Here is a 14795-nt window from a genome sequence, read left to right as displayed (position 1 = left end):
CAAATATTTGAGCAATTCCCCCGGCTCTTTGCAGCGTCTCCGCCATGGGTGAGATTCTAAAGGGAATGTTCTGAACATCGTACGCTTTCTAACGCCAACCCGGCTTTTATGCTGGTTTTTCCAGCAAGACCAGAATAAGTACAGTAAGTTTTTTTTAAATATTAATAGATATGTTGCTTCCAATGCTGCCCATGTAATGACAAGATGACAAGACAGCTTTGTTCCAACTTGACTTAAAAAAGTCTTGAAAGTTACCACTCCTTTTCTTTCAGTGGAGTCCTAGACTTTGATCCGCCATGGGTACGATTTTAAAGGGAATGTTCTGAACATCGTACGCTTTGTACCGCCAACCCGGCTTTTATGCCGGGTTTTTCTCAGAAGACCACAATTACATTCCCATTTATTGTCTTGAACATTATCTTCTGGTGCATCCCAGAAGTACAATAGAGGACCAGGGCTCTCGACTAACGTTTTTCCCCATCCTCCCGGAACAGTCCCGAAATTAATGTGGACCGTCCCGAATTTAAAATGTTAGTTTTTCTACATTATCATTAGTTAAAATCAATCATAAATAAAACATCATACAAATCATTAGATGATAATTCATCAACCTTTTTATTTGAGTAAATCATTCAATCACATCAACAAAGGCCAAATATATTTAAACAAACAAGTGAGAAAATTACTCTAATATTGAATCCAATCATGTCCCATCCAATTAACAAAACAATCCAACACTGTCCTGAAGACAGAACCCAGAGTAACCACGAACCAGGATGACAGCCTGTCAGTCAGGAGACCTTTACGAACGGCCCGCCCCCTCACACACAGACGGGAGAGAGAGATCTCGTCTGGATTGGAAAGCTCGAAAATACATACATCAAATACACGCATGTTGTAGTCTTATTGCATATTAGAAACGGAGTTGGTGAAACTAAAACTGCGATATAATGTGTATGTTACGGAGCCCCCTAGGGGACATGGAGAAGAAAAAAATAAATAATTTGAACAAAACCTTTGCGAGATATCGCAACACTTTTGCGAGAACCACATATCTATGTAATGGCAAGACAGCTTTTTTTTCCACTCAAAAAAGTCTTGGAAGTTCCCATTCCTTTTCTTTCAGTGGTGTCCTAGACGTTGACACAAGGAATGTTAAGAGCTCAAAGCTATGATGATCAAGCATATTTATGTATAGATCAATATTGATATAATGCTCCTTATTGTTAATATTGTTTAAAGTATTTTGCTTATATTTGATGGGACGTTTTTCTTTAAATAATAATAATGTATTTAAATTGGTAATTATTTTTGCAATATATTTAAGATTATTTTTTTAATAATATCATTATTGTAATTTAAAGTTTTTGTATTTACTTCAGTATTTATTTTGTATCCTTTTGGTTGTTTTTCACAAACTGCTTTCGATTTGAAGGCGTACCATATGGCGGGCATGTTTCTTTGTTTTGCTTATCCTTCCTGAAAGTAAATTAGGTTTTGAATAAAGCATATTTGTAGACAGACAAAGTCAATACATGTTTGAACAAATTAATTCTATGTTACAAGCTGCACAGCAACACAGAAACCAAGCACCCAGCTGAAGATAAATTACCAGTTTTGTAGCATGTGTTTCCTCTATTCCTTCTGAGGAAAGCAGCGCCACATGAAGCGACAGAAAGCTGTCCGTCATACATCCTGCAGTGTGTGTGCAGACATGCAGAGGCTGCTGAGGTCAGCGCATCCAGCGAGACAGATCTTTGTCTCCGGGTACTCCAGAGAAGTCCACCATCAAAGGCTATTGATCACAGTAATCAAAAATAATGTTCTGTACAATAGCGAGAATCATCGGCGCCAACAAATCACCGCTGACAAACAGAGGAAGAGGAAAGAGGCAGTCAAGTGAAGTCGATTCATCCTCGCTAACCGGTCCAGTCTCCAATGAATTCTGCTGCTAAAGCAGTGGTTCTCAAACTTTTTCTGTCAGGCCCCCCCTTTGGAGAAAAAAAAAAGTCGGGCCCCCCCAACACAAGTCAGGCTCAGTGGCGGCGCCAGAGATTTCTTTTGGGGTGCTGTGGGGTAGCTTGACGTTTCATAGAGGGTGCTCAAACATTTAGGGTTTCCCTTTAATGTACCGGGCGCTAGTGGAATGTTCTACTGCAACACCCCCCACGCACACACAGTGTACCCGCGACTGTTACAATGAAGGCTCGATATCAGCTCGCGGCATATAGGTGTAAGCAGGGGTAAAGTGCTATTTTTACAGGTGGTGTGTGGACCTCACATAGGGGGGTCCAGGGGCAAGCTCCCCCGAGAAGATTTATTTTTAAATCTTGAAGTTAAAAGCATCAATCTGGTGCACTTTGAGAGCAACATGAAGAGATCTATGGAGACATCTCAACACCCAGATGAAACAGAACTGGAAACAGATTTACTTTTTCTTTATGGATATTTTACAAATCACTCCCTTTTAAACTTTATTTTTGTTTTACTGTCATAAAACGTTTCATAGCTGTTTTTCATTTATTCTCTTATTTTTGTATAACTATCATGATCATATAAACGTGTGCCTCGGAAATACTTGTTTACATTAATCGTGACCAAAACGTTTGAGACCCACTGAGATAACTTCCACTAAAGTGAACTATCTAAACACTCCTGAGTCCTTTAGTTCACTGAGCCTCTCAGTCTGACAGGAGAGGACTCTCCTCCACTCCTTATATCCGTTAGCGTAGCTCGCTAGCACCAGAAGCTAACAACAACGATCTCCCACACACACACACACACACACACACACACACACACACACACACACACACACACACACACACACACACACACACACACACACACACACACACACACACACACACACACACACACACACACACACACACACACACACACACACACACACACACACACACACACACACACACACACACACACACACCACACACACACACACACACACACACACACACACACACACACCACACACACACACACACACACACACACACACACACACACACACACACACACACACACACACACACACACACACACACACACACACACACACACACACACACACACACACACACACACACACACACACACACACACACACACACACACACACACACACACACACACACACACAATAGTACTGCATCATATTATTTTCGAATAAATAATTTTTCGATTTATGAATCTTTTTATTTTTTATAACCATTTTTCCTCCTGGTCTCTCCCGCCCCCCCTGGCATGCCTCTGAGCCCCCCAGGGGGGACGCGCCCCTCACTTTGAGAACCACTGTGCTAAAGAGACATTTATGTCACGCATGATAGAAGTCATTAAACTGGATATTTGTACTAATTCCATTTAAGTTCAAATTAGTATTTATTTCGGTAACACTTTATATTAAGGTATACAAATTCACCACCATCATGTTGAGTTATATAGACACAATTAACACGGCGGCGTGCGTGGAAGCTTCACTTTGAATGGGGTACGTCACGCTTCGCCGAACTGCATTGTGGGAGCGTCGCTACGCTTTGCTCAAAAGTTGAGCAATGTTCAACTTTTGAAGCTTCGACGGAAGCGCCAGCCAATCAAATCATATGCCAGTACAAGCTCTAGCCAATCAAACCGCGTGCTTGAGTGTCCGGGGCGGGAGATTCATGTGATTGGTTGTTGGTCGAGTTTCAGACACGCCCCCCGGCAAGCTTCAACGCACGCCGCCGTGTGGACGCTGCATTATAGTTTCATGTCTTGTTGCATAAGAATAGATCATATTTTTTAGTTATGGGAGAATTACTATTCTTGTGGTACTACTGCCTTAGTAGGCCCATATTGAGCAGCGCATATTAAGACCCAAACTCATGTACAACAACTTCCTTACAATAAATAAGCACTAATTAGAGGGTTATTGAGGAAACATGTAGAATAAGGCATTAATACGCATTTTATAATGACTAATAAAGAGCCAATATACTGCTAATAAGCGAACAACTATAGTTGATGGTGGATTTGTGTACCTTAATATAAAGTGTTGTTTTCTTATCTTGTGAAATACTTTAAATCCACACAGTGTTCTGCTGCCTACAGTCGGCTCTCGATGCGATTGTGTTTATTTTGTTTACTAAGAAAGAGCAGGCTTTGAAAGATGTCAGCCGTGTTTGGTGATCCCCAAGATCAGTCATATTTACATAAACTTTGAAAATGTGTTTTCAAGTCGAAGCTGTTTTTCAAAAACAGTATGTGACCCGTGAGCTGTCAATCAAATGTAGTGTGAGTTTTCCGTGGTGTTACTTCTGTGAGACGAATCGGATAAACAGAGAGCTACGGTTCAAGCGAAACGAAGAAAACAGTTCTAAAAACGAATTAAATGTGCTCCTATTTCTAAGAGTGAGTAAGTTAAAAGGTACAAAAGTTTTATAAACAGTTGGATTTCTAATTATACAAAAACAACAACCGTACCAACCCTCTGCCATAAATCTACAATCATAACATTAGATCCAGGAAATCCATCCAGTTTGCAGAACAAAAGTAATTTATTTAAAACAAATGAACATTTTCTTAGTATTTTAGTTGTCTATGTTAATAAGCTGAATATTGTCTATTGGACATATCATACATGTAATGGACGTGTTTCACTATTTGATTACATGTATTGACCAAACAATTAGAAGCTGAAAACATTCACATCCAAAAAAAAAAAAGTGACATCACTATGTAAAACTCGCACTCCTATTGGCTGGCGCTCCAACACATTGAACATGATAGAATAAGGGGCGGGACATATCTAAGCGGTTGACCAATCAGAACAGAGCCGGCCAGCTAACCAATCAGAGCAGCCTGGGCTCTGGTTTCAGACAGAAGGTGAAAAGAGGTGCTGCAGCACAGGCAGTATGAGAAGAATAACGAGCCGTTTGAACATTAAACCATGGAGACATGTAGAGACACTACGTACTGATATACACCTGAACATCAGCAGGAGAGGACTCTTTAAAGTAGAGACACTACATACTGATATACACCTGAACATCAGCAGGAGAGGACTCTTTAAAGTAGAGACACTACATACTGATATACACCTGAACATCAGCAGGAGAGGACTCTTTAAAGTAGAGACACTACATACTGATATACACCTGAACATCAGCAGGAGAGGACTCTTTAAAGTAGAGACACTACATACTGATATACACCTGAACATCAGCAGGAGAGGACTCTTTAAAGTAGAGACACTACATACTGATATACACCTGAACATCAGCAGGAGAGGACTCTTTAAAGTAGAGACACTACATACTGATATACACCTGAACATCAGCAGGAGAGGACTCTTTAAAGTAGAGACACTACATACTGATATACACCTGAACATCAGCAGGAGAGGACTCTTTAAAGTAGAGACACTACATACTGATATACACCTGAACATCAGCAGGAGAGGACTCTTTAAAGTAGAGACACTACATACTGATATACACCTGAACATTTTTCATTTCATTTCAAACCTTTATTTAACCAGATTGGTCCCATTGAGATCATAGATCTCTTTTTCAAGGGAGACCTGCAGCATATCGGTTCCACATGAAACATAAAACAATAAAGGACATTATACATTATATTTACAGGATACATAGTTATAGACATTTACAAGTGCCCATTGTATCGGCAAGCATTTCATTTACCCTAGCTTTAAAAACATGCAGAGGAATGAGATTGCTCAGTTTCAATTCTTGCTGAAGATTGTTCCAAGCAAGTGGAGCTGCGCACATAAAAGCTGTCTTACCTGAGACAGTCCTTGCTCTTGGCACATCTAACAAGACCACATCATGTGACCTCAGACAATAGCTGCTTGCAACTCTCTGTGTTATCAGCGAGCAGATATAATACGGGAGTTTACCCAACAAAGCTTTATAGATAAAAGTGTACCAGTGACTGAGCCTCCGTACAGAGAGAGATGGCAGACCTGCCTTGGCATACAGTGTACAGTGATGTGTAAGCGCTTTACAATTTGTGACAAATCTCAGAGCACTGTGATACGCAGCATCCAATTTGCTCAGGTAATTGGCAGGTGCATTCATATACAACAAATCCCCATAGTCCAGCACAGGTAAAAAGGTCACAGTGACTAGCCTTTTCCTGGCCTCAAGCGAGAAACAGGACTTGTTTCTGAAAAAGAAACCTAGCCTAACCCTCAGTTTTTTTAGCAGGTTATTGACATGAAGTTTAAAAGTGAGACAATCATCAAGCCAGATACCAAGGTATTTGTAACAGGCAACAACTTCAAGTTTTGTTCCTTGCGTAGTTACAATATCTAAAACAGGCTCTGGAGTCTTTTTAGCTTTTGAAAAGAGCATTACCTTGGTTTTCTCAACATTTAAAAGAAGCTTTAGTTCAGAGAGCTGAGTCTGAATAGTGTTAAAAACAGCTTGTAATTTAACAACAGCCTCTTTAATGGAGGGACCTGCACAATACATTACAGTATCGTCCGCATAAAAATGTAAAGTAGCTTCATCCACATCATCACCTACACTGTTAATATATATGGAGAATAAAAGTGGTCCTAAAACAGAACCTTGTGGTACACCATTAGAAATGTTTAACCACTCAGAAGACAGCCCATCAAAGTGAACACATTGGGACCTTTCAGAGAGGTAGTTCACAAACCACCCCACTGCAAGGCTGGATATGCCTATACTGAGTAGCCTCTGCTTTAAGATGCGATGATCAACGGTGTCAAACGCTTTGGAAAGGTCAATAAACAGAGCTGCACAACTCTGCTTATTATCTAAAATAGTAGTAATGTCATTTACCACTTTCATCGTGGACACTACATACTGATATACACCTGAACATCAGCAGGAGAGGACTCTTTAAAGTAGAGACACTACATACTGATATACACCTGAACATCAGCAGGAGAGGACTCTTTAAAGTAGAGACACTACATACTGATATACACCTGAACATCAGCAGGAGAGGACTCTTTAAAGTAGAGACACTACATACTGATATACACCTGAACATCAGCAGGAGAGGACTCTTTAAAGTAGAGACACTACATACTGATATACACCTGAACATCAGCAGGAGAGGACTCTTTAAAGTAGAGACACTACATACTGATATACACCTGAGCATCAGCAGGAGAGGACTCTTTAAAGTAGAGACACTACCTACTGATATACACCTGAGCATCAGCAGGAGAGGACTCTTTAAAGTAGAGACACTACATATACACCTGAACATCAGCAGGAGAGGACTCTTTAAAGTAGAGACACTACATCCTGATATACACCTGAACATCAGCAGGAGAGGACTCTTTAAAGTAGAGACACTACATACTGATATACACCTGAACATCAGCAGGAGAGGACTCTTTAAAGTAGAGACACTACATACTGATATACACCTGAACATCAGCAGGAGAGGACTCTTTAAAGTAGAGACACTACATACTGATATACACCTGAACATCAGCAGGAGAGGACTCTTTAAAGTAGAGACACTACATACTGATATACACCTGAACATCAGCAGGAGAGGACTCTTTAAAGGAGAGACACTACATATACACCTGAACATCAGCAGGAGAGGACTCTTTAAAGTAGAGACACTACCTACTGATATACACCTGAACATCAGCAGGAGAGGACTCTTTAAAGTAGAGGCACTACATACTGATATACACCTGAACATGAGCAGGAGAGGACTCTTTAAAGTAGAGACACTACATACTGATATACACCTGAACATCAGCAGGAGAGGACTCTTTAAAGGAGAGACACTACATATACACCTGAACATCAGCAGGAGAGGACTCTTTAAAGTAGAGACACTACCTACTGATATACACCTGAACATCAGCAGGAGAGGACTCTTTAAAGTAGAGGCACTACATACTGATATACACCTGAACCTCAGCAGGAGAGGACTCTTTAAATGAAGAAGCTTTAATCTTGTGCAAAGTAATCTGGTATATGTTGGAACATTGAGAACCCTGGACCCAGGGCACTATCGAGATGTGTATATCTAAAAGTGTAAAGGACAGTCCAACACACTGTTACTTCAAACAGCAGCAAAATAAAACGAGGTCAAGGTAAAAGAGTGAAAGGAAAAGAAAGTAAAGCGTTACCTTTTCTTTCTCTCTCATGGATCCTTTCCCGAGAATCGACATCTTTGTGAGTGTGTCCTCCTGTAGCCTCTTTAACGAGTTCCCGCGTGGCCCGAGGAGTTTGCCGACAAAGTTAAACTGCAACAGAGAGAGCCGATAAATCAGAATCTGTGTGTTTGAGACATGTTCTGATGCTCAGGCCGAAGCCAGGCCCCTGACGAAGCTAATGAACACGTCTCAGCATTGTTCCTGTCCCCGTCTTGATTGGATCAGAATTGAAGTATTTCTACGACGTCTTAGATCCCAGGTTCACCGTGTCACCGTTTGATGGACATGAAGGACACGGTGGATTCAATAAAGAGGAAAAGGAAACCATTTCAAATTATCATATCAATATAGAACATGTAGTGAAACAGGTATCATTATTTTTATGAAGCTGGTGGTTTAAAAACATGAAGAAGAATTGGAGAAAACACCCTTTACATCAGGGGTGTCAAACTCAATTTCATCACGGGCCACATTGGCATTATAGTTGCACTCAGAGGGCCGGTTGTAACTTTAAGACTATATAAAAATACATATATAAATATTTGATATATATAAAATAATGTATTATATGACATTATTGCCTCTGCATTTGATTATTATCAGATAGGGTAATAACTTCATAATTAACTACGTCTGAAAGCAGAAGTCTAGGGCAAATAACTGCAAGTCTCTTCAGTGAGAATGTCACAAAATTATTTTAAAAGAAAAGTCAAATTCTGGAGAATATAAAAGTCAAAATCCAAAAAAAGAAGTGAAATTTGAAGAAAAAATTTCAAATTCTAAGAAAAAAAATCAAATGAGAGATGCATTGTGGGACATGTAGTTTAACGTGCTCCTGTAAATCGGCATGTAAACGTATAATAAACATATTATATTCTTTGCAAGTTCTTGTGGGGCCGCATGAAATGAAGTCACGGGCCGGATTTGGCCCCCGGGCCTTGAGTTTGACACCCCTGCTTTACATGGATCTGCATTTATCCAATAATCAAATTGATATAATAAATACTCACTTATTCATTATGATTTATGTGATGAATAATTACGTTTTTATCCGAGAGTTTTTTTTTGTTTCATATGTTACAACACGGTAGACAGTAATGAGACTTCGGGCAAGATCCAACTTGTAAAAGTCAAATAAAGTAGACGAGGAAGAGAATAGGGTTAGACAAAAAACGTATAGGGACAGAAAGTGATAAAGAAAAATCAATTTCACTGTAACTAAAAGAAATGATGAAATGACAACTGTCCACTAATCAGGTGAGGAAGCCCAACACGTACTTATATAGTTTCCATGGCATCAATGGTGATCAACTATTTCTCTTCTTCTGAGTTTTGGCAGCTGAACACTTTTTATTAAATCAATACATTGGTTGGTTGGTGATAATGGGAAGGCTAGATGTAGCATCCCTGGGGGAAATGATACCCTTAAAAACTACAATCATTTTCTAACATGTTGAGTTACCCATGGTGGAAATCTACAACCAAGATGCGTTTGTGTTGGACCTCTACAGATGTAGCTCAAGTTACTGCATCCAACACGTTGTTGACCAATTTAGAAATGAGTTATGTATGGACTGTATGTAGTAAACCACAAATAACCAATGGGTAGAATTAGACAAAAACAATGGACTAAAGGGACCCAGGAGAGGACTCTTTAAAGTAGAGACACTACATACTGATATACACCTGAACATCAGCAGGAGAGGACTCTTTAAAGTAGAGACACTGCATACTGATATGCACCTGAACATCAGCAGGAGAGGACTCTTTAAAGTAGAGACACTACATACTGATATACACCTGAACATCAGCAGGAGAGGACTCTTTAAAGTAGAGATGCTTCATACTGATATACACCTGAACATCAGCAGGAGAGGACTCTTTAAAGTAGAGACACTACATACTGATATACACCTGAACATCAGCAGGAGAGGACTCTTTAAAGTAGAGACACTACATATACACCTGAACATCAGCAGGAGAGGACTCTTTAAAGTAGAGTCACTACATACTGATATACACCTGGACATCAGCAGGAGAGGACTCTTTAAAGTAGAGACACTACATACTGATATACACCTGAACATCAGCGGGAGAGGACTCTTTAAAGTAGAGACACTACATACTGATATACACCTGAACATCAGCAGGAGAAGACTCTTTAAAGTAGAGTCACTACATACTGATATACACCTGGACATCAGCAGCAGAGGACTCTTTAAAGTAGAGTCACTACATACTGATATACACCTGGACATCAGCAGGAGAGGACTCTTTAAAGTAGAGACACTACATACTGATATACACCTGAACATCAGCAGGAGAGGACTCTTTAAAGTAGAGACACTACATACTGATATACACCTGAACATCAGCAGGAGAGGACTCTTTAAAGTAGAGACACTACCTACTGATATACACCTGAACATCAGCAGGAGAGGACTCTTTAAAGTAGAGACACTACATATACACCTGAACATCAGCAGGAGAGGACTCTTTAAAGTAGAGTCACTACATACTGATATACACCTGGACATCAGCAGGAGAGGACTCTTTAAAGTAGAGACACTACATACTGATATACACCTGAACATCAGCGGGAGAGGACTCTTTAAAGTAGAGACACTACATACTCATATACACCTGACTCTTGCATATCATGGATGCAAACCGCCTTTGAGTCTTTTTGTCAACAGATGTAGCTCGAGTTGCTAAACCCTAACTTTGGATTAGTACCTCGTCAAACCCCACTTCAAAAATCCAAACTTTGTATTTAACCCTTTGAAATGTAGATGTCCCGCAAAAAATACAATTTAAGAACATTGAACTGGCCAGACATTACAGAACATGTACTGAACCCTGAACACCAGCAAACTGGTATTCACTCACTTCCCAATATTCAGTTTGTAGTCCCTAGGTTACACATGTGATCTATTATGGAGAATCCTCTTCTACATCAACATGTGTCCCCTCTTCTTCATGTCTCTTCTACATCAACATGTGTCCCCTCTTCTTCATGTCTCTTCTACATCAACATGTGTCCCCTCTTCTCCATGTCTCTTCTACATCAACATGTGTCCCCTCTTCTCCATGTCTCTTCTACATCAACATGTGTCCCCTATTCTTCATGTCTCTTCTACGTCAACATGTGTCCCCTCTTCTTCATGTCTCTTCTACATCAACATGTGTCCCCTCTTCTTCATGTCTCTGCTACATCAACATGTGTCCCCTCTTCTTCGTGTCTCCTCTACACCAACATGTGTCCCCTCTTCTTCATGTCTCCTCTACACCAACATGTGTCCCCTATTCTTCATGTCTCTTCTACGTCAACATGTGTCCCCTCTTCTTCATGTCTCTTCTACATCAACATGTGTCCCCTCTTCTTCATGTCTCTTCTACATCAACATGTGTCCCCTCTTCTTCATGTCTCTGCTACATCAACATGTGTCTCCTCTTCTTCATGTCTCCTCTACACCAACATGTGTCCCCTCTTCTTCATGTCTCCTCTACACCAACATGTGTCCCCTCTTCTTCATGTCTCCTCTACATCAACATGTGTCCCCTCTTCTTCATGTCTCTTCTACATCAACATGTGTCCCCTCTTCTTCATGTCTCCTCTACATCAACATGTGTCCCCTCTTCTTCATGTCTCTTCTACATCAACATGTGTCCCCTCTGTGGAAAGAGACTCTGAAAGTTTCAGGAACAAAGATTTTCTCTCTTTTTGATCCATTTCTATAAAAACCTGTCTGAAAATGAGCTGATCAGATTTTGGCCACTTTATGATGTCATAACGATTTTTCTGGCTTGTGTACCCATTAGCCAATCAGCAACCAAGGTAACCCCCCCCCCCCTTATCACCTGAATCTCCTCTAGAGCACCATTGAGTTCTTTGTAACCAAATGTCTCTCAGAGGGGCGTGGGGAGGGGCTCCTTATTTTCATCTAAAGTCACAGACAGAGAATCAGCACTTTGGAAACAGGGCTGAAACAGAGGGGATTATGGGTAATGCTGCCATCTGTTTGGTGTTTCAGCCAATCAGAGACAGGCTCTGTATATATGTGAGACCTGTGATATATTGATGAAAAACAGTATGATAGTAGGGGACCTTTAAGACTTGATAAAGTTCCCTCAGAGCTACAGGAGACAGCAAACAACTATTCGTACGGGCCCGTCTCGACAGAGAACAGACACAACAATCAATAACATCTCAGCAGTAGCTTGACCAACTAATTAGCCTCAAAGTGCAGTCCAGATCCCAGAGTCCTCAACGGGTCAGATGGATAATTGATTGGCACTTTCTGACCCCACCAGCTATCGGTCCAACAGATATTCGGCGTAGGACTTTCTCTTCTGTGCGTCGGTTTGTTTTAAACGGTTTCCAAACACTTGTTAAATAAAGCTGTATTATGTTTTTGGAATTCATGCCTCTGTCATAATTGAACCGATTAAGGGAAGCTTTAAAATCGATCCACGACTACGGGTTCCTCCTGCCCCTTAGGACAAAATGTGGTAACCGTGACTGAGGTTGCCACATGTAAAGCTAGTCACTGACAACGCCACCTCCTGCTAAGGGGCAGGAGGAACCCGTAGACCCTAAGTCGTGGATCGATTTTAAAGCTTCCCTTAATCGGTTCAATTATGACAGAGGCATGAATTCCAAAAACATAATACAGCTTTATTTAACAAGTGTTTGGAAACCGTTTAAAATATCAATTCATGTAAAGTATAAAAATGGCAAATATAATTCAATACATATATAAGTTACCCTCCTCAGTTGGGCAGGCCTTTTTTTACGAGTGGGAAAAAAGTCTGTCACTCAGGGCAGTATTACACTATATATACTCCAGGGGGCGGTATTGCGCCTAAAAGCCAGCCGCCCGTAAATAACAAATGAAGAACAAAACACAACAAAACGAACACAATACATGAAGAAGAAAAGTTAGTAGCTATGGCGAGTTCACATAACACACAGGAGCTAGAAGACCCACCTGCTTCTTTTACATCAGCTGTGTGGGAACATGTCGGGTTCCCTGTGGACTACAACAACGATGGGGTGCGAGTTGTGGATCGGACGAGGACGGTGTGTCGGCGTTGTTCGACAGCGGTGCAGTATGCTAGCGGCAACACGTCAAACCTGCTCAATCACCTCCGAGTCAGTCTCAGTCCCCAGCGAGAGGGCTTTCTCGACGGCAGGTGCCATAGTTACCGCCAACAGATCCGCCCTCACTGCTGACAACGTAGACTAACTCGTCTTTCTGAAGAACAACTTGAAAGTAGAGTAAAGCTCGAGTACCTTTATTTAGGCAAAATGGCCTCACACACTCACAAGTTAATTACACATGTTAGACATTGCTCCTAAAAGGTACAGATTTTATTTTATATTTATCATTGTATTTATTTTATATGTAGACATCAGGAGATGTTATACAGTTCTGTATTGCCTTTTATTGATTGTGATTTAAACGCTTTCTTATTATTTATTTTAATATTTTCAAAACTTCTTTTTAGTTGTTCAGCCATTATAAATAATATGGCCATTTGTTTTTAACTGTGTAATACAGTTAATGATTCCAAATGTTAGAGTTCTAAACTTGCACTACCGTTAAAAATAAATAACGGCAACACAATTATGCATTTGGGACTTTTTTTCGGTACGGGTTCGGTACGACAAGGAAAACCTTGTCGTACCGAACCGTGACTTCTGTGAACCGTTACACCCCGAGTCCCTATTGTTGACTTCAATGCAACCAAAGCTAACTCAAACGGGATTGGTCAATACTTCTTGGACTACAAACAGAATATGAGATAAACCGTTTTGATCCATGTAGGGAAATGCAGATGTCTTAGCAGCAATCAAAACGCTTTTGATACCGAAATCCAGTAGACTACAGATTCTGTATTCATATGCAGATATATGTGTATCGAGATCAAACACTACAAGCATGAAGACGGCATTATTAACCACACAAATCATTACCATTGGACTGCTTATTTATCATTCCGATTGTAAATGTAAAAATGAACTATGAATATATTAAAATATACAGTTTCCTTTGTAAAATCAGAACTTTACTCGACAGTCATCAGTGTGAGACACGTCCTCAATCTTTCAAACCGAATGTTCCTGGATGTTTGAATACATTTAAAAGAATTATCATAATGTGCATGTTCGAGCCAGCATTGAACTCGTCTGCCTCAGGCGTTTCTCCGACTATCTAAAGCTTCCCGGCTCGGATTGCTACACAAGGTCACCGCTTTGCCAGCCGTACAAAAATAAATGTTATGCATTGCTGTGTTCTGTGCAAACACCCTTCAAAGTCACACAACCTTTACTCGGGATGAGATGGTCAGGAAGACAAAAGGAGAGCGATGCTTTTCCTTTTCTCCCCCTCTCCATGTTTTCCTTTACCAGTGAGTTATACAGCTGTCTGCCTCCGCTATCTAGGTCATCAATTAGCTAGCGGGAGGTACAAAAACAACCCCAGTTCGGTACTACACCTCACCTATATCTCTCCTGCCGTTTGTTCAGAAGGCAGCTGCTTATTAGGGAGGCTCCTGCCAATACCTGGGTGACGGATTTGAGAGGGGAGCGTTAGTTATTCGCTCTAACGCT

The 14795-nt window shown here is 40.6% G+C and overlaps 1 protein-coding gene across 1 annotated transcript in view; it reads right to left on the bottom strand.

The window, feature by feature from the left end:
* khdrbs3 (KH domain containing, RNA binding, signal transduction associated 3) overlaps nt 1-14795 on the bottom strand; it is a 184555-nt gene that overhangs the window by 78591 nt on the left and 91169 nt on the right. Inside the window, 1 exon segment of the mRNA XM_034094620.2 lies at nt 8153-8269. Within this exon segment, the coding sequence (XP_033950511.1) occupies nt 8153-8269 (117 nt within the window).

Source organism: Pseudochaenichthys georgianus, chromosome 11 (genome assembly GCF_902827115.2).
Source record: "Pseudochaenichthys georgianus chromosome 11, fPseGeo1.2, whole genome shotgun sequence".
NCBI classification, from domain to species: Eukaryota; Metazoa; Chordata; class Actinopteri; order Perciformes; family Channichthyidae; genus Pseudochaenichthys; species Pseudochaenichthys georgianus.
This window is presented reverse-complemented; position numbering and strand designations above follow the sequence as displayed.